The sequence below is a fragment of the Pezoporus occidentalis genome, unplaced genomic scaffold, assembly GCF_034315485.1.
Source record: "Pezoporus occidentalis ecotype Australia unplaced genomic scaffold, CSIRO_AGI_Poc_V1 ctg235, whole genome shotgun sequence".
Classification (NCBI taxonomy): domain Eukaryota; kingdom Metazoa; phylum Chordata; class Aves; order Psittaciformes; family Psittacidae; genus Pezoporus; species Pezoporus occidentalis.
Window position 1 is genome coordinate 656,172 of NW_026914233.1, and position 19,656 is coordinate 675,827.

Here is a 19,656-nt window from a genome sequence, read left to right on the forward strand (position 1 = left end):
CTATGCCTGAGAGATTATGCAAAGCTGATAGATTCAGCATAACAATAAAAAAGCTTTGAAAACATGCATAGCTACCAAAGCAAAATGTTTCTTCAGCTTATCGTCTTGGAGTTGTTAACAAAGCATCTTCCGTATTGAAGGATGTTTTGTTTGTACCTTCGTTCTGAAAGGAATTAGGCTTTGGCTTTCCATTCAAGGAGGGTGATACATGGTACTATGCAGCATTAATTCATTTTAGGTGGCATTGCCTTGGTAGCTAAAACCAGATTATTAAGAATGACTCCCCTTATGCTAAAATGCTGTTTCAGCTTTCATGATACTCAGCTGGGAATGCTACACAAAATCCTGGTTTCCTTTCTGAGCCTTTCTGCACTCCAGGGTGCATTCTCGGGACGTATCATTTTGAGGTGTTTCCTTTCAGATAACTTTTCTTATCAAACTTAGGTTTGATGAGAATCTGTTAACATTAGGCTTATAGTCAGCTTTAATCAGTGCACTTACCTGTGAGAAGAGGCAGCTCAATCTTTTTTATCCCTCTGTGCTCCAGATTTATGGCATTTCTAAGATTAAACCAATAGCCTCAGTCTCTGCTTGTTCTCTTCACTACGCAGTAGTAATCTGGTAGAACTGAATCACCAAAGCCCCTTATATACCGGCAGTTACAAGTGCTGAATAGAGTGCAGAGACTAAATCTACATCAGGGCCTTAAGGCAAGCTCTGGAGTTACAGGATCTGTTGGGGTTTGTGCTCATTCTACACACTTTCACGTTAAATGCCCTATTGCCATGTAATTGAAACACATAGGCAAACCCATGGCTTTGTTGTTCAGACCTCCACATTAAGATTTAACAAATACATATGCACATGCTTTGCAGCAGTTCTAAACATACCATTACCTTTCCTCTAGTATGAAAAGAAACAGATCATTCATAGAACAGCACTCTGAAAACAACACTGGTAGGTGCCATCTTTATGCATGGAAAAGACTTCAGGTTGCTTGAGCCTTGCCCAAGGCTTCATGATCTGCAGGACTCACTTTGTTCTCCAGGCATTCAAATTCATGGGGCCCTCTTCAAAGCCCTGATTTATTTGCTTATTTTGCAGTTCTGGAATTGTAATAATGCCCTACAGACAAAATGATGTGCTCAGACTTTTGCTAGCATCTCATCCAAAGGTGTTCCCATCCCAGTGTCTATTCAGCTAGTCAAATATAAGTATGGTGGGCATTTGATGAGGAGTCAAAATTGTAGGACTATGCATATTACAGTCCTTTTTACGCTAAAGCTTTTCTAGAAATACTAGAAGAGCTGTGCACAATCCTCACTTCCCCAGGCTGATGTGGAAGCCTCTGGTTTTGGATATGACCTATGGAGAAGAACAATATTCATATGCATAAAGTTAATCACGTGGTTCTTTTGAAGAAGAAAGTAAAGGGGGGAGTTGAAACTACAGGAAATGGGCTGAGTCCGTTTGAATCCTGCTCTTGCAGCGTTGTGCTGTTAGAAATCTGAGTTGGCTGGCTTCCCCCCTCCAGCTATGGAGGGCTAACATCCAGCTACACTCCCACCCCCAGCCAGCATGGCCACAAGAAACGAGATGTTGTTGAAACAAAAGGTGCTTTGGCCAGACTTAAACAGAAAGCAACTTAATTGAGGTTTGTGTAAGAATGCTCAGGGTTGTCAGCTGGATGCATGATTAGGAGAAGGCATTCTGCAGTGCAGTGAGCATAGTTAAGAGATTTGCTGGTTCTTAAGAGATGCCAAGTAATTTTATGTATTCCCCTGCTCTGTCATCTTAACATGGACCCTGTTATCACACCCTAGAGAGGACTTGCTTCTCTAACCTCTAATCCATCTCGACAGTACTTGTATTAGTTGGTAGCAGCACATCGTGGCAAATTAACCACTGTTTTGAGAGGGTGGGTGAATAGTACCCACTGTAGAATCTGCTTCAAAGGGTCTTGCATGGTGAAACTGATGTCAAAAGACCAAACAGGTATGGAGACGGAAAGAAACAAGCTAGATGAATGAAGGAGCTGAGGCTCAGGAACCTGGCCTGGGTGTAAGAAAGGAAAAGGCTGTAAAATGGCATTTTGCAGTTCTGCCTGCCAGGAGTGCAGTTAAACTGAGGACAACAGCAGTGCCATGGAAATCCTGGTGGAACAAGGACAAGGATGAAATATTGCTCAGACACACCCAGAGGTCTCTCTAAAGCCATGCTGGCTGTCCTTTTTCATTAGCAGGCAGGGGAGCACCAGCACAGTGTGCCTGGAAGGCTCAAGGAAAATCAAGTCTCAGGAGTTAACCTGTCCTGTATTTTATTTTAGGACTTTTTCAGCAAATCTGATCCTTTCCTGGAGATTTTCCGAGTGAATGATGATGCAACCCAACAACTTGTTCACAGGACTGAGGTAAGGAATAGGGTTGGATTTACATTCCAAGGACACAGGTGGGCTGTCAGAAGGAATAGTTTATGCTCCTCATGTCACAAAAGGCATTACAAGCACCCACATTTCAAAACACTTCTATCTGTCCTGTAATTATTGGCTAATGGGTATCAGGTCTTGACTTATGCCCATGCGAGTAAGGGAAGATGGTACTGAAGCCAAAGATCCAAATGTGGTTAAACTGAAAGATGCTCTGTTTGAAGGTCAGGAGTTCTACATATTATGTTTAGCCCAAATCATGCTACAGAGGGGATCATATTTTTGCTGTTAATACTATATTGCATTTTCTCTACCTCATCCCAGGATGCTAATGTAAATCTGGGCGCTTTACATTAGTATCCTATGTCCCAGTGCCATTATTGCTTCCATGGTATTGCCTGGCACTGTCTTCAAAGCAGCTTTTAGGGGTACAGGCTGGAGCTGTATTTGGGATTATGAGCCTGTCTGTTATGGATCTCATAAAGTCTTACTTGCAAGGCAGACCATGTGTGTGTAAATCAGTGCTGCTTATCCACATTGACCAGTCCTGCATCTCTTCCGTGGCTTCCAGTTCAGTGATGTATTCTACAACCTTTCCCTTGTGAATTGTGCTCCCCCTGAAGCATAGCAGTACTGGGGCAATCTCTGCACCATGATCTGTGTATAGGTCCATTTCCCACCCATGCTCCTTTTTGGAGCTTTCCTGAGGAGGAGTGTTGCAAACTGCAGGGAGCTCAAGGGCACATATCCCTTGCATGTTTCTTCTGCAAACCTCCAGCTGAGCTCTGCTTTCTTCTCTTTTTGATGAATGTACAGTATTGGAAACAGTACTGTATTGGAAATGCTCTTGTTAGCATTCCTTTTGGAGATGTGCAGTTGTTAAGGGTTCCTTTCCTTTCTTTTCACTCACAGGTTGTGATGAATAACTTAAATCCAGCTTGGAAGACCTTTAAAGTGTCTGTAAATTCTCTGTGCAGCGGAGACCAGGATCGCAGGCTAAAGGTCAGAAATCATCCCTACTTTTTGAATTGTTTTACTCACAGAAAGCAGAACTTTGTCTCCCTTTTTCACTTGAAGATTGCTACTCTGCTCTGTCCTCTTCTTTGATGGGAAGGATGATCACGCAGCTGCTTTATGATTACCACAATCAAAGTAAGGATGCAGAGAAGTGGGAATCTACCGTAATCAGTAGATTATGCTCTAGACTTCTTAACAATAACCTCAAAAAAAATGATGGAGCTGGCTTTGCCAATCACTTGCATGATTTGAACCCAGCATCATTTAACTGGTAGAAGTAAATTCAAGGGAAATGGAAGCCCTGCCACCATTATAACTGCTATTTCCTCACTTTTATGGCTGGAGACTCTCTGTAAAGAAACACTTAAGTAGAGTCTGTTATTATATTTGAAAAACAGGGTGGCCACAAAAAGATATGTGCCATAGCAATGACATGTTTCTGTAGCACATAGCACAGTCAGCACATGGCACAGTCAGCAGAACACCGATGGTTGAGGTCTTGGAGTTTGGTGTAGAAAGCTTCATCTTCTTATCCCTAATTGGTGTTAAATCAAGGCTGAATCCAGTTGGTCATCTTCTAGTCAGGATTGAGGTTAACACCAAATTTAAAGTATTAAAGGAATGACACTGCTCCCAGTGGCTATTTAGTCTCTTGGACCTGATGTAAAGGACATTGGACCCAAAAATATGTCTTTTTTCCTTCTTCTTACCCTTCCAAATTGTCTAGTAATGTTTTTCCCTTGTTGCTGCAAACCTTTCTTCTTCCATCATTGGAGCTGCACAACCCTGCAGAAGCATCATTGTCATTTTTCAGTCATATACTGCAGGATGTGTTATGCAGATAGAAGAAAATAAAATGCCAGGTGTGTACATGCATGCCACAAAAGGGTGCAAAAGGTGGAAAGGAGTCTTATGAATGCTTGGATTTGTACTGGTCATTCAGGTTGTGTTTCAATAATCAGCAGCTCTGTTACGGGATAACAGTGGTACTGGCAGTGTTTGAATCTGTATGTGTGTATGGTATTGAGGATGCACCAGGAAGAGACCAGTATGGATGGTTATTTTTATATATTGCATATGCCCATTGTGGCACTGTTGTGCAAACAAGATGAGTCCAAGGGCAAAAGAAATACCAAAAGAATGAGGAAGTTTTAGAAAACAGTGAGAGATGTGGCAAGGAAAAGTGAAGGATGAAGTAGATGGAGCACAGGATACTTAAGAGGCCAGAGCAGAGTGGTTGTGACAGGTACATCTGAGATACTGGAAGGGAGCTCAGCACCCCGGGTGGTGCGGGGAAGCAGTCCTGAAAGGTATTTCCATCTACTACTCTGCTCTTGTGAGACCCCACTTGCAGCACTGTGTGCAGCTCTGTTGTCCTCAACGTAAGAAGGACATGGCACTCTTGGAGCAAGTCCAGAGGAGGCCACGAGGATGATCAGGGCCTGGAGCACCTCCTGTAGGGAGACAGGCTGAGAACATTGGGGCTGTTCAGCCTGGAGAAGAGAAGCTGCGTGGAGACCTCAGAGCAGCTTCCAGTGTCTGAAGGGGGCTACAAGGATGCTGGGGAGGGACTCTTCGTCAGGGACTGTAGTGACAGGACAAGGGGTGATGGGTTCAAACTGAAACAGGGGAAGTTCAGGTTAGCTCTAAGGCAGAAGTTCTTCCCTGTGAGGGTGCTGAGGCACTGGCACAGGGTGCCCAGGGAAGCTGTGGCTGCCCCATCCCTGGCAGTATTCAAGACCAGGTTGAACAGCCTTGGGCACTATGGTCTAGTGTGAGGCATCCCTGCCCATGACAGGGGGTTTGGGACTGATCTTAAGGTCCTTTCCAACTCAAACCATTCTATGATTCTACCCCTTAGTTATGAAAAGGTTGGACCACTTGTGTTTGGCATGTTCAGTGGGATTGAAACAGAGCTGTAGCAGATGAAATAGAGAATGAGGTGTAGGAAAAGTACAGCCCCCATTTTGAACTGCAAGCAAAATTAACAGTAGTGGCTAAAGAGGGTTTCTAATGCAAATGCAGAAGCATAGAGGAGTTATTTATTGTAGCATGTGTAGGATGACAGTAATGTGAAGTGTCAGGATAATGAGTTTGTTATCCTGGGAGGTTGCAATTTTATAAATATCCTGGGTGTATTAAATATCTGTAAGTTTATTGCCTGAAAAACAGAAGGCAGGCTAATGACTCTGTGTTGTATAAGCAATATAGTTATTCTGCAAAGCTGAAAGGGAGCAGAACTGTACAGAGCAATGCTGGAGAACATGGTATAGGCAAAATGTGAGATGCTGAGACTGAAGAAGAGATGTAATGTGACAGATTGTGTTACACAGCCTGTCTGAAAGTGTACCTTATAAAACCAGATGCACCCTTGCATCCTGCTTCTTCCTTGGCACAGGGTCCCAGATCACCTAGTCCAGCTTATATCTGACAGTCACTCAGTTGTGCCACCCCTCATAGGATCTGCTTCTTGAGGTAGCTTAAATTGAAATGGGTAACATCCCTTAGCAATGCAACCGTATAAGCCTGAGACAAGAGATGGATCAGATTGCTGCTGCTCAAATGAAAAGCAGAATTAGCACAACACAGCCTTCACCACATTGTGTGTATGTGGCCTTTAAATCACTTAGATGAGAAAACCTTGGAAGAGATGTGCAAATGGCATGTAAAGCCTAGAATGTCAGAGCAAGTGACAAGTCCACAGTAGAGAAATAATGGTTCTGGAGGGAGAAACATGCTTTAATCTGCTTGATATCAAGGCAGAAAGGTATGAGAAAGGCTGAGATTTCAACTTGGGCAGAAGAAGATGGGTGTGGAAATAAAGTGGGGGGTCTTTGAGCTATGAGCAGAGAGATGGTAGTCAAATTTGTTTGCAGATGATAGTGCCAAAAGGGAGGCTAAAGAGGGAGAAGTGAATAGGAACAAGAATAGTCCTTTAGGACTGCTTATAGAGAAGATGAGGGGAAAGTTAGTGCAGGAATGGGGGAAGAAGACAACCAGGGCAAGATGAAACTTATGAACCTATTGACAATTTTCACAGTAGTCTTGATTCTGCAGGGTCTTTTTTGTCTCTTTTCTTTCGGAGAATGCATGTTTTCATTGGTGTGCACAAGTGTTTGATTTCGATATGTATTTGCCTGAGGCTGCAGTTCAGACTTTTGCAGGAAAGCTAAAAGTAGTAAGATTTGCATCAGATCATTCATGAATGCAGAAATGGTTTTAAATTAATTATGGCTGTCAAAGAAGAAAAACATTTGAAGCTTCTTTAAAATTCAGGCCCTTTGTACCTTTTGGTGGGTGTAAGATAAGGCTGCTATGGTAGAGCAGCCTGCAAAATCACTTGTGGTTGACAGATAGCGTATAGTACTTGTCAGATGACTATCCTGTTTACTTTCTATAGGGACTATAAGTTAGGAATTTGATGGCAGCAGGGACAGAAGAGTGGAAATGACAAGAATTAGAGAGGTGAAGTATCTGTGATGGGTTTAGCACTGTATAAATGTTTATACTTCGGTTGCATTGACTGAGCATTCCAATCTTCACCCTACCATATTTTGGAACATTTGACTTTAGTTGTTTTGTTTCGCTTCATAAAGTGTACAGCAATATGTTACTGCCAAGCGCTGAAGAATTCCCTGTGCTGTATTTCGTGTGGGGAGATTAAGTGTATTCCAGCTGCCTTGCTGAGCATCAGCTTCTCACTGGGATTGCTTGATCACTGGGAACAGTAATTGCGTGAGGCTGGGTAGTTTTGTACCTGTACTTGCTGTTTCTCTTTTACATCTTCTGGAAGGCGTAATCCAAGGTAAGCCTTTAAAAGGCACCAGAAATGCTTGGAGGGAAGTGTTAGCTCATGGACGTTCTGCAGAGAGGGAGAGTTCTTAACATTGCCACTGTCACTGCCTGTGGCTCACCTCTGTAGGCTGTTTGGAGTTCTGAAGACTTGGGTTTTCATCTCTGCCGCTGAAATCACATGTGTATTGAGCTTAGTGGTCTGATTTGTGTTGTGAAGAATGGGGATTAACATGACAAAAAGACACTAAACCAACTCAGTTTAACTTACAGAAGTTTGTTCTTTGTAAGTCTTGCACCCAAAGCAGCCTTTGCACAGTGTGGGCATTTGAAACTTTCTTGTTCAAAATGTCTGTTTAGAAAGATAAGATAAGCAAGGTCACTAAAATCAAAGCAACCAATAATTAGAGTCTGCCTCAGGAGCCTTTTGCCAGCATCCTTTACAAAGTTCTGTTGATTTGAATTCCTTATGGGCTTTAAAAAAAAAACCCAACTAATTTTGCTTCATTTAGCTGTGGTGCAGAGAGCAGTTATTTCTTATTCCTCTCAGGACGCCTTGTAAAACTTTATTGCAATTATTGCTGCCCTAGGTTTTATTATGAAAAAGATAGATTAGATTTATGAACCTGCTGAGCTTTTCTTCCCAGACATTGAAACCATCTGAGAAGTCTGGTCACACTTCGGTGCCCGTCATAACTTCATTTAATGCTGACGGTACAGACAAGTCGTGTATGCGTTGAAGTGAACAAAGTACCTCTTTGATCCCAAAGCAGTGCATTGCTTTTCTAAGCAATGGTCATTACTGGCAAATCTGAGCAAGGAATATAATCCTTCCGAGAAGAATGTCCTGTAAATTGTGAAACTTTGGCATCCAAGTTAGGTTTCAGCATGGGAGTTATGTTGCTGTGAAAGGTTGAAATACAGGCTTGCATTGTAAGTATCTTCTGGCAGGGATTACCTCGTCTCCATCCATTCTAATAGTTGCAGGCTTCCTCTTTTTCTAGAGGAACATTTTTCTAGGTTTCCTCTTTTTCTGGTCTACACTGAAAAATCTGTCTCTGTTTTGGTATTAGATATTGTAATACTTGGGAAATAAGCACCCAACAAGGTGCTGTAGAGGCACAAGCCAAACTGCGCACATGGCATGAAATAAAAGAGTATCTGTGTACAGAGAACCTCACTGAAAGAAGTTTGTTTCATAAGGAAAAGAGACAAAAAAAACCCCAAACTGGAAGACATTGCTGCAGGTAAAGTAATACACTGCAAGGAGAGGGGAAGTGTGTGTCACATCTGTATAGCAAGTCCTTAAGAAGAATATCCATCAAGTACTTTTTTGCATCAATCTCTGTCATTGTTGTCAGTTTATTTATTGTTTTGTCCCCTTCTAAACCTGATTACAGGTGATGATCCTGATCCTGGGGACATTTATGCATGTACAGTGATGAGTTGGACCCACAGCTGTGCTACTACATCTATCAGGTCATAAGTCCTCTGTATACATGAATGGCTCTTTGCAGCACGAAGCCCTGGGACATCACTGTTACCTTTGGGTAACCATGAGAAGGTTGCCTCTTACTGTGCACTTCTAATGAGGTTAAACCCTGGGTCTGCCATTCTTTCCCCATCTCCCTTATGTCCATTTGACTTCCTTGGCTCTGTCCATCCCACCTGTTGGAGTAGCTGTGTCTCAGCACACAAGTTACATGTTTGGTTTTCTGCTGAGGGGTCTATCTGCAGATACTTGTTGGCCCCAGTTTGTCTACAGCGTTCTAGTGCTAGTGAGATGCATTCAGCATGTAATTGTTAATTCATTTCCATAGTAAGACCTTTGTAATACGTTGGCCTTTCCAATGTTAATTTTCACAGGCCATAAGTTTTCTACGTTTTTGTGCTAGATCATTGTTAACAAGGTCTTCTTGAGAGATCTGCACTTTGAATCGATAATCTATGCAGTGCCTCTTCTGCCTCGTTCATGCTGATGTATAATGGGATCCTTGCTTACAATATTAATAGAAGCAGCTCAACAGCCTACAAGAAAGATTTTGATGGAAAGAGACAATCAGTTTATTTCCATTTCATTAATTAAAATGAGAAAATTATTATTGATTGAATAATCTCTTCCCCGGGGTCTGTTACGGTGTTTGGGGGGATAGAAGGTTGGTTCTGCCTCAGATAGTTGTAACCTTCTGTTTCCTTCTGATTTCTTCAGTGTTGAATTTTTCATACAAAATGATGGATTAGGGGGAAAAAAGGGTTTCTGAAAGGTCTGTAAGTGTATTGGCTGTTCCGAGTTAAGGAAAAGCAAACAGCGCTGGGGTTTTTTTCATGCTCTCTGAGTTACTACTGCAGTTTTCTCTAAATCAATAAGCTTTCAGTGACCTTTAACACGTGACTACAAGTCTACAATTTATAAACTCCAATCCTTCAGTAAACCCTTAGTATCTCTGAAAGCCACTGGTGAAAGTAACTGAGCAGAACCAGCAAAGAAGGCCAAGTAGAGCTTAAGAGACAAGCAGTAAGTAATGCATTCAGACAAACCTATTAGTGCTTTTATTCTTGCACAGTTTCGCTGTCACAGAGTGCTTGTCTCTAGAAGCACTAATGTGGAAAGATACGGTTTATGGTCAACAGCAGTAATTTGTGCAGGATTACAAAAAGCATGTGGCACAAAGGGCAATTCAAGCACTGTCAAATGATGATTAGAAAAGCATGAACTAAAGGATTTCACACTGTTCCATAATAGAAGACTTCTTTGTTGTTGCTGTTTTCTTTGGGATTTTATTTCCATGTAGAAATAGATGGGCACCAAGAATGAATCACAGCTTAGGCTAGACCTGCTGGGTATGACTTGATTGGGTGATTTCAGTCATACCTGATTAACTACACAGTTCTACGTCCTCCCCTTCAATTTACTCACAAAACGAATGCCAGTGGAGCCAATCATTCCCTGCTTGCTTACCCTGACATTGCTGAAGAGGTGTTTTCACATGAAGTCCTTCTTGTGGAAAGTCTTAAACCAGAGGAAAGGGGGATTTAACCTTTACGTGTCCTTCATATGAAGGAGTTTTGTGTGCAGTTCTGGTGTCCTCAACATAAAAAGGACATGGAACTGCTGGAACAAATCCAGAGGAGGGCCATGAGGATGATCAGGGGACTGGAGCACCTCCCGTATGAAGACAGGCTGAGGAAGTTGGGGCTGTTCAGCCTGGAGAAGAGAAGCTGCGTGGAGACCTCAGAGCAGCTTCCAGTGTCTGAAGGGGGCTACAAGGATGCTGGGGAGGGACTCTTCGTCAGGGACTGTAGTGACAGGACAAGGGGTAACGGGTTAAAACTTAAACAGGGGAAGTTTAGATTGGATATAAGGAAGAAATTCTTTCCTGTTAGGGTGATGAGGCACTGGAATGGGTTGCCCAGGGAGGTTGTGAATGCTCCATCCCTGGCAGTGTTCAAGACCAGGTTAGACGAGGCCTTGGGTGAGATGGTTTAGTGTGAGGTGTCCCTGCCCATGGCAGGGGAGTTGGAACTTGATGATCTTAAGGTCCTTTCCAACCCTAACTATTCTATGATTCTATGAATCAGAAGATGCCTTCAGATGACTTTTTCAGGAAGTTGTTTTCATGAGGTCAGGGCGTTTTCCTGGAATCTTTAGAATAATTGCCTCACTCTTGGAGGTTGCAGATCTTCCTGTATCATCAGAATAGTTTATTTCGTAGTCATTTTGAGGATGTTATCATGTTGTGAGTTTCCAGAGAAGTGCTTGTGCAGCTGATAATTTTATATAATTGAAAGCTCCTTTTTGGTGGTCAAAAGACACAAACACAAAAAATAGGCTTAAATATTGGGATGTGGTGTGTTATTTAATAAGTGGATAGAAATATTTGTGTAAGTGCATACTGCATCACCAGAGTAGGAGTTTTAAAACAGTATTCTCAGAGGGTGATACATTCTTTTGAGGGTTATTATAAAATTAAAGTGAATGACACACTGTGAAAGCCAGTTTCTGAAACCTTGTCTCGGTTTCATCTGGGATAGAGTTAGGATTTCCTTAGTAGCTGGTGAAGTGCTGTGTTTTGGATTGTGAGAACAGTGCTGGTAACACACTGATGTTTTAGTTGTTGCTAAGTAGTGCTTACTCTACAGCAAGGACTTTTCAATTTCCCATGCTCTACCAGTGAGGACGGGCATAAGAACCTAGGAGGGAACATAGCCAGGACAGCTGAGCTGAACTCCCAGAGGGATATTCCATACCACAGAGCATCATGCTCCAGAATATAAGCTGGGGGGAGTTGGCTGGGAGCCACTTCTCACTGCTTGGGTATGAGCTGAATATCAGTCAGCGGGCGGTGAGCAGTTGCATTGTGCATCACATGTGCTTAGTGAGTTTTATTCCTCTCTGTCTTCTCTCTGTCATTACCATTGTTGTTGTTATTACTATATTTTACTTTATTTCAGTTATTAAACCATTCTTACCTCAACCTGTGGGTTTGATCCTTTTCCTGTTCTCTTCCCATACTACTGGGGCAGTGAATAAGCAGCTGCATGGTACTTAGCTGCTGGCTGGGGTTAAACAACGACAGTCCTCCTTGCACAAATGCCATTGGACCTACTTTTCCAGTAAATGGTTAATCAGACTGCTACAATTTTCAATTAGAATACTACGATGGTTAAACGTTTCCCTTCTTTTTCCCTTCATATTTCCCTTGTTCTCTCTGTGCCTGTGGTTGCAGGCACTACAGGGATCATTAAAAACTCAAGTGGCCTACTTCACAAGGTCTGCTGTGACTGTGGGGAATTTGCTGCGACTGCTTGCCCTGTTTTGCTAGTTTGGGTTAATCCATAATTTAGCAATTGGTTTATAGTGCCTCCTGAATTGATTAATCGCAGCAGTTTGTTTGCAACCCTGATTTATCTGAGCAGGTCAGGGACTGATCCAATCAATCTTCCTAGATGCTGTACAGGTGGGGTGCAAGATTTAAGATCACCCTTAAAACTGATTAACTCCTGGTGTGTGTGATCGCAGCTCACAGATTCCTTTTTTCCTCTCCTCTTTCCTTGACTCTGTTCTTGGTAAAGCAGTTGAAGATGCTGGGAAGGAAAATACCAGATTGCAGTGGAGATTTAGGAGAGAGAAATAGGCTCAATAAATGAGCTCCATCCCAGTTTTGTTAGAGTCAAGGGAACTCATTCTGATGACTTTAATAGGCACTTTTGTTCTCCCTTATTGTAACTGCTGGATCTAGAGCAAATTAACTGTCAGATTAATTAATCTAGATTTGAGTTAATTGATGTTTGTGAAGTGTTTTGAAGATGAAAGAGCTGTCAAATGACAAGCATTGTCACAACAATTAGGGGTGCAAGTGGATTGCACAAGGGAGAGATGGTCTGATAAATGGTTAAAAGAGCTATCATACCCAAGGGATTGGGCTGCTGGTAAGGACGGTGGTAGAAGGCTCAAAAGCTGGTACACAGGATAAAATGGGTTGGATAGGTAGGGATGGGCATCTTCCCCCATCCATTGGGTGACTCTTACCAAATGCAGTTGTTTGCCTTGTAAAAGGAGATTCTTATTTCCAGTTCCTTATCAGTTCTGTGTCTCTTTTGCAAAGTGAGAGGACTGCCTCCAAATAATCTGTACATTGCATTTATTGTGAGCTTGCTCACTTCCTCCATGGTTCCATCCTAAAACAAATACGGCCCTTCACAGCTTTCCTATGCGAGTCATCAGGATGAGGAATGGTTGAAGAATGCTCTCTCGCCTCTTGAGCTGGCTTTGAAAGTGAGTTTTAATTCACTGAAGTGAAACAGAGGCACCCAGAAGTGTTGCTGACTATAATCCAAATCAGAGGTGTCTGGTTCCTTCGCAGGGCAATAGCTGATAAAGTGCTAAATCCTATCCCTGGGGCCACTTAAAATGAGACAAACCAAAACCCTGGTAATGAGGATCAGTTCCACACTGGGCATAGGGTATGCTGATGAATTAAATCACCTCAGATCACTGTGTTGCTAATGCCCTCAACACCCCACAGACCCCAGTATTAGCTGCAGAGCTGCTTACTGCAGCAGTTTAGAAACCGGTGCTTTCATTTTGCATTAAAAGAATAAAGCAGAGCTCTGCTTTCACTTAAATAGATCAGGATTAAGGCTTAGATGTAACCATGTAAAGCAGCTGAATCCTATAGTGGGTGAATTTTAAAGTGTTGCATATCTTAAAGGAAATCCATCGGTCTCATAACCTTTGTGTCTTCAGGACATTTTGCTGCGTGGCTTTACAGTGTCTCATTATATTAAAAATGAGAGAAAATGAAAGTGTATCCAGTTTCTCCTATGCCTTTTTCATTTCTTTGCTTTGAGACCGGAAAGAATAGTGAAGGCAATTTCCCAACAATCTCATTTGAGACACTCATAAAGTAGCAAAGCCTCACACTGGCTGACATATAACCATATCACCATATAACCAACTGCTAAGGACCCTTCATTTCTTTTCAGATTTGTTTTTTCTACTGTGTAAATTGAAAATTACACACTCAGAAATTCTCTTGTTAAATCTTGTAATACATGTATTCTTTCCTACGAGCAGTATATTTTCTCTACTTAAATGCAAAGCTTACCTCAAGATTCTACTCGTAAATCTTATCTTGACAGTTTATGTGCAGACATAGTGCCACACAAAAATAGTTGAGCAGAGCAGATAATACAATCTGTGTCTTTTAAAAGGGAGCATTCTCAGGGAACGGAGCAGAGTCAAATGCAAGGCAAAATAATGTATTTGTTCCAAAAAATTACAGTAAGTATCTTCAGGGCCCTCATTATAAATTATAATTAATTATAAATTATAAATTAATGCAGCATTAGGGCAGAAATAGCTGTTAAGTGTGTCTAAACTTTAATAATTTAGAAGATGTCTGGGTTCATAGGAGTCACTTGAAAAGTGTGGACTTTCTCTCCCTCTGGCAATCTGTATTTATCCCTTCCATACACAGTGGTCTCTCCCTCTGGCAATCTGTATTTATCCCTTCCATACACAGTGGTCTCTCCCTATGGCAATCTGTATTTATCCCTTCCATACACAGTGGTCTCTCCCTCTGGCAATCTGTATTTATCCCTTCCATACACAGTGGTCTCTCCCTCTGGCAATCTTTGTTTATCCCTTCCATACACAGTGGTCCCCTGTGCTACACATTCTGTTAAAACAGTTTACATCTGTGTTTTCTCTTTGCCAAAAATACGTTTCCTCCCAGCTAGATGACATGCTCTACACGTTTTGTCACGTGTACACACGTGGGTATAATGCACCTTATATGGTGAATGGAGTGTTTCATAATGAAAATGTTTTATCTGCCTTACCAAATCTAAATTAAGCGTGTTTAATGTATATGTTAGTGTGAGGTGTCCCTGCCCATGGCAGGGGGTTGGAACTGGATGATCTTAAGGTCCTTTCCAACCCAAACCAGTCTGGGATTCTATAAGCAGAATGGCTTGGCTTTAGCCATTCCCATGCCAGTCTGGGTATGAAGAATTCATGCTGATTAAAGCCAACCAGCTCTGGGGAGGGCAGAGGTGAAGCAGGGGCAGAAGGTCCCATGTGTGGTTAGAATAGAGGCTGTGATAGAATCAGCCCCCAGTGATGCTTACGGCCATTTGAAACTTGAGCCTGCTGCAATATTGGTTTACATCCTGGCCCTGAAACCTTGTCTTGTGCTGCACTGAAGCTGTGTTAAGAGTGCGAGATAATGGAATTCCTCATCAGAACGCAGTGTGTGCTACTCCAAGCAGCCTTATGAATATGTAAAACTTGCAGAAAATAATTAAAAATCACTAACTCATAATCATCTTGTGCACATTTTGAAATTGAGAATTGTGATTTTAGTAGCCTGAATGTGTTTTTTCACAGCACTTGAACCCCTAATCTCCTTAAGAGCTTTAAATTGTCAACGCTACATAGCTTTAAGGTGACCTGCAAAAGTAAAACACAACATCCTGGTAATGTAACGTTCATTGAATCCTTTCCTAGACTGACTTGCTCCCATTTTCCTGGCTGTTGGGAGCATTAAGCATGTACTTGTAAAGCTGTTGACATTTGGGTTCTTTCCTTCGATCTTTAATGATACAGAAATAAGGGCCTGCTCTGTCTTATATACAGCTTCTTGTGCTCATTTCTTTGGCTGTTAATTTCCTGCCTTCCTAGAGAAAGCAACACGTCATTCCGATCACCGCTGTGTAGCTGTCATTGCTGCATGCACAGGGGCAGACTTGCCACCAAGCTTAAGATCAAGATCCGTTACAGGATAGATATTCAGAGGATCATAGGAAGTAGAGGTGAAGTTTGGGGAAGACAAATAAGCCAAAGAAAAGATAACTCCTTTGTTAGTCTTGTATAGGCGAGCATTCCTCTATAGGCAAATAGCTGAGGGAAAGCCAAGTGTTTTCTCTACAGGATATTACTTGAAGCACTCTTCTGTCTTCAAAGGCATGCAGAGCTTTGCCTGTGGTTTGCTGGGGTTTTGTTGTTATATATTAGTGTTTCAAGGAGTGCAGCATTAACAGAGGCGGGCACTGGAATCCCTTCTACCTGTGTTATTTCGGATGTGGGATACGTGTCCCCCAGTTGCAGCTGCACTGATCCTTCGCACCCCAAAACACTACAGATTCCAGTGAATTCTGCCAAACGTAGTACTGAAAGCTTCCCTTATTTGTTTGCCAGGACTGAGGGATATGGAAAGATGCACATTCTGTAAGCACTGTTCTGTTAATAGCTGCCAAGAAGGATCTCCTTCCTTCACCTTCCGTATTGTTTCTGTCCATCAATTTATGCTGCTCACAGGGTATCCATTGCTACAAGTTTGCACAAAATGCAGCGATACCCTGATCCTTTTAGACGTGTGCTTCCACGTGATGTTCTGAAGAGAAATACCTGTGCAAGTCTGCAGTACAGTCCTACAGTGGCAGTCCTGCCAGAGCACTTAGTGTAATAGCCTATTTATGCTAACACAATGCTGTGGTGAAGGAAAGCCTTGGGACAGCGGTGTGTTCTCTCCCCTTTTCACCCATCTCTTTATGCCTAGCATATGTCTCCTAAAACCAGCATAAATACAAAGGGAAAACCAAAGTTTGTCAGGATTTTCATCCCAACCTTTTTCACCAAAACCTGCTGCTTGGTTCAGCTGAAACAGCTTGAATCTGTGACGATTTTGACAGGCTGTTCATCAAAAGAAGTCCCCCCAGCCCCAGATGTGTTTCTCTTTTGTTAGTCAAAACAGCATTCCATAGACACATTTTCTTCTCTTGCTTAACAGTTTAAAACTGGGAACGGAAAGCCCATGGCTTTTTCTGGTTTCTTTTGGGCTTTGGTTTGGTTTTTGAATTGCTTTGGATCAAACGGGGAAAGTCTGTGTAACACGTTCAAGGCCAGGTTGGACGGAGTTTTGGGTGACATGGTCTAGTGTGAGGTGTCCCTGCCCATGGCACGGGTTTGGAACTGGATGATCTTAAGGTCCTTTCCAACCCTAACCAGTCTGGGATTCTGTTTTGCAGCCTCCAATAAAGATAGCACCTCACGTAGTGCTGTTCCTGTGCAAGAGGACTGGATAGCGGTGAGCTCAGGGTGACGTTCCCGAGGGAAGGGTAGTGCACTGTCAACATCTTTCTGTTCAGGTGCTTGATTCAAGCCCCTCATGGTTTGTAGAGGAGTGTGTTCCAGAGGAATACAGTTCATATAGGCAAGGTCTGCGCTTCTCTGCTGTCAGGTATGAAAAGGGACCACGAAGCAGTCATTTTAATGTTCTACCTCGTATGTTTTGTACATTAAGTATCTTGAGATTATCCTGGGAATCTTAAATTACCTTTTAAGTCTGGAATGGTACTCAAGAAATTCCACTACCACTGGCTTTGTGATAAAGCACTGGTTTCACCTACAGGAGACAATGTTAGTAAAACGCACGTTGCAGCACTGCAAGGAGCAACTGCATGTTCCATTTACTGTCATTTCTTTCAACAGAGAAACATTAACTGCATTTGAGCATGGATACTTTTATTCAATGAATGTCAACAGATTGTTATTTTGCAATTAATTGTGCTTGGGATTTATAAAACAGCTTCACACCTGGCTGTTTTTCTGTTCCACTTTGATTTCTTAAAGGCTGAACAAGCTGCCTAAAGCTTCTCTGCCTTGAGAATCAATTTTCCATGTGGCACTGCCATGCTAGTAATAATGCCTTAGTGCCTTTTCCTGTTCCAGACCTCAGTGATTTTACCTATAAAAAGGAGGTAGTTGTAGCTGGGAGAAAAAAAAGCCCATCAGTTTATTTTCTCTCCTTCCTCTCTTCCCAACTGAATAAAGCTCCAATTGATCTGAAATGAAATTGTTACTGGCTTTTTTCCTACTTTCTGTTTTACAGTTAATGAAAAGCTGTTCTTGTTGGCCCAGGCTGTACTTAAGCATTTTAGAGAGGGGCATTTGTTTCAGAACTGAGGAGTATTTCTGATTAAGTCTTGGTTTGTTGGGCCTTTTTTAACAGAGAATGTGCAAGGTCTTGTTCCTCTGAACACGGTAGTCAAGCAGCAGGCAGCTTCTTTGCTCATACTTTCAAGTTCTTTTCTGACGAGCCAAACTTATTTCCCTGCTTTGTTTTTGGCTTTCCAGTGCTTTTTTTAGCCCAGCTTCTCCTCTGCTATCCTGACTCATGTCTTATCTATCAGAGACATAACAGTGAGCCCCTGTATTCTGAGGGTTTTTGTTAAGAGGGGATGTGAATTTCCATTTCAGTTGGAGTCTCCATTGCTTCTTTGTGATTTCCAAAAAGGGGCTTACTTGTTTCATCCATTTCTCAATGTTGGAAGTGGCCATTACAGATCAATGGTGGATCCCAATCTGTTGAGAGGTACTTGATTTTAATATTTATACCTGACCTTGTTCCTACATGACTCAAATTTTGTACAAACACAGGTTCAAGCCTCACTTTTGTTGTGGGTTTTGGTTGGTTTTTTTCTGATACCCGAAGGCAGTCCCATATCCAAAAAGGATAATACCTTGGAATGTTCAGGAATGGTAAAACGCTTTTATAGCCATTTCTGTTTCAGTGCTGACATCATGGTTAGCCAACGTAATATCAGCACTTCTGAAGCTTATTTTTTTCCTACAGATTTTATTAGTGTTACATTTAATCCCAAAGCCACCTCTGAAGTCGTTAGATATTTTATTATATCTAGTAGATTAATAGCTTAAATAAAGCTTATCCGGGAGCGACTGAAACTGTAGAAAGGCTTTCTGAGGTGGGATGAGACTTCAGATGTTCTTCAGGCCTCGGTCTGTATTGGATAATAAACCTCCCTAAATTGCAGGAGCCATCCCCTGGAAAAGATTAGAGTAATTACATGGCATTCTGCTGATGCTTTAGATCTAGTTACCCCCAGATGATTACAAGTTATAGAATAATTTAGCCTGGAAGGGACCTTAACATTTTGAATTCCAGTGACCTCATTAACAGTATGAATATGTAGAACTAGAGAATAAATACAAAAGACATTTTGATATCCAATCCCTGTCCCTAAACTGGAAGTAAACTGAAACTGTGTGATCTACGTATGATTCAAGTGCTTGTAACTGGAATATGCTGGAGATTCTTGGCTAGGTTTTGAAAGAAGGATTGTTGCTCACCTGACCTGAGGCGGCCTGGGAAGACTGGACTTTTCCAAGGGGTACGTTCTCTGCACTTCCTGAAAAATCTCTTGAGGGGTCTTCAGTCGGAGGAATCAAAATTACAGAGTCCCAGACTGGTTTGGGTTGGAAAGGACCTTAATGTCATCCAGTTCCATCCCCCTGCCATGGGCAGGGACACCTCACACTAGACCATGTCACCCAAGGCTCTGTTCAACCTGGCCTTGAACACTGCCAGGGATGGGGCAGCCACAGCTTCTCTGGGCACCCTGTGCCAGCGCCTTAGCACCCTCACAGGGAAGAACTTCTGCCTTAGATCTAACCTGAACTTCCCCTGTTTCAATTTGAACCCGTCACCCCTTGTCCTATCACTACAGCTCCTGATGAAGAGTCCCTCTCCAGCATCCTTGTAGCCCCCTTCAGATATGAAAAAATTTGGTTTGTAAAGTTATCTCTGTATTTGTCTTTATTATTTTCTCTAGATATATCTATCTAGGGCCCCTCTGTACCAAAGTGTCTGTTATATCAACTGACTTGGGGCAGGGATCCTTCTTCCTGGTAAAGGCTGATCAGTTGAGTTTGATGAATTCCTACGGTATTTTTCAGTACTTCTGAAAGACAGGATCTTCTAACACAGTGACAGCACATCACTAAAAGACACTTCTGCTAACTGCGTGTGATTTTGTGTCTTCAGCTAGTATGCTGTGGTAACAAATAGCTGGGTTTATGTAAGTGAATGAAAGATTACAATTAAAACCACTGAAAGGAG

General features: G+C 42.2%; 1 protein-coding gene across 1 annotated transcript in view; it reads left to right on the forward strand.

Annotated features, from left to right (window-relative positions):
* Positions 1-19,656, forward strand: part of CPNE4 (copine 4) — a 186,632-nt gene that overhangs the window by 99,570 nt on the left and 67,406 nt on the right. The window contains exons 6-7 of the mRNA XM_062621863.1: positions 2,327-2,410; positions 3,338-3,427. Of these exons, the coding sequence (XP_062477847.1) occupies positions 2,327-2,410; positions 3,338-3,427 (174 nt within the window). The remainder of the gene's footprint in view (positions 1-2,326; positions 2,411-3,337; positions 3,428-19,656) is intronic.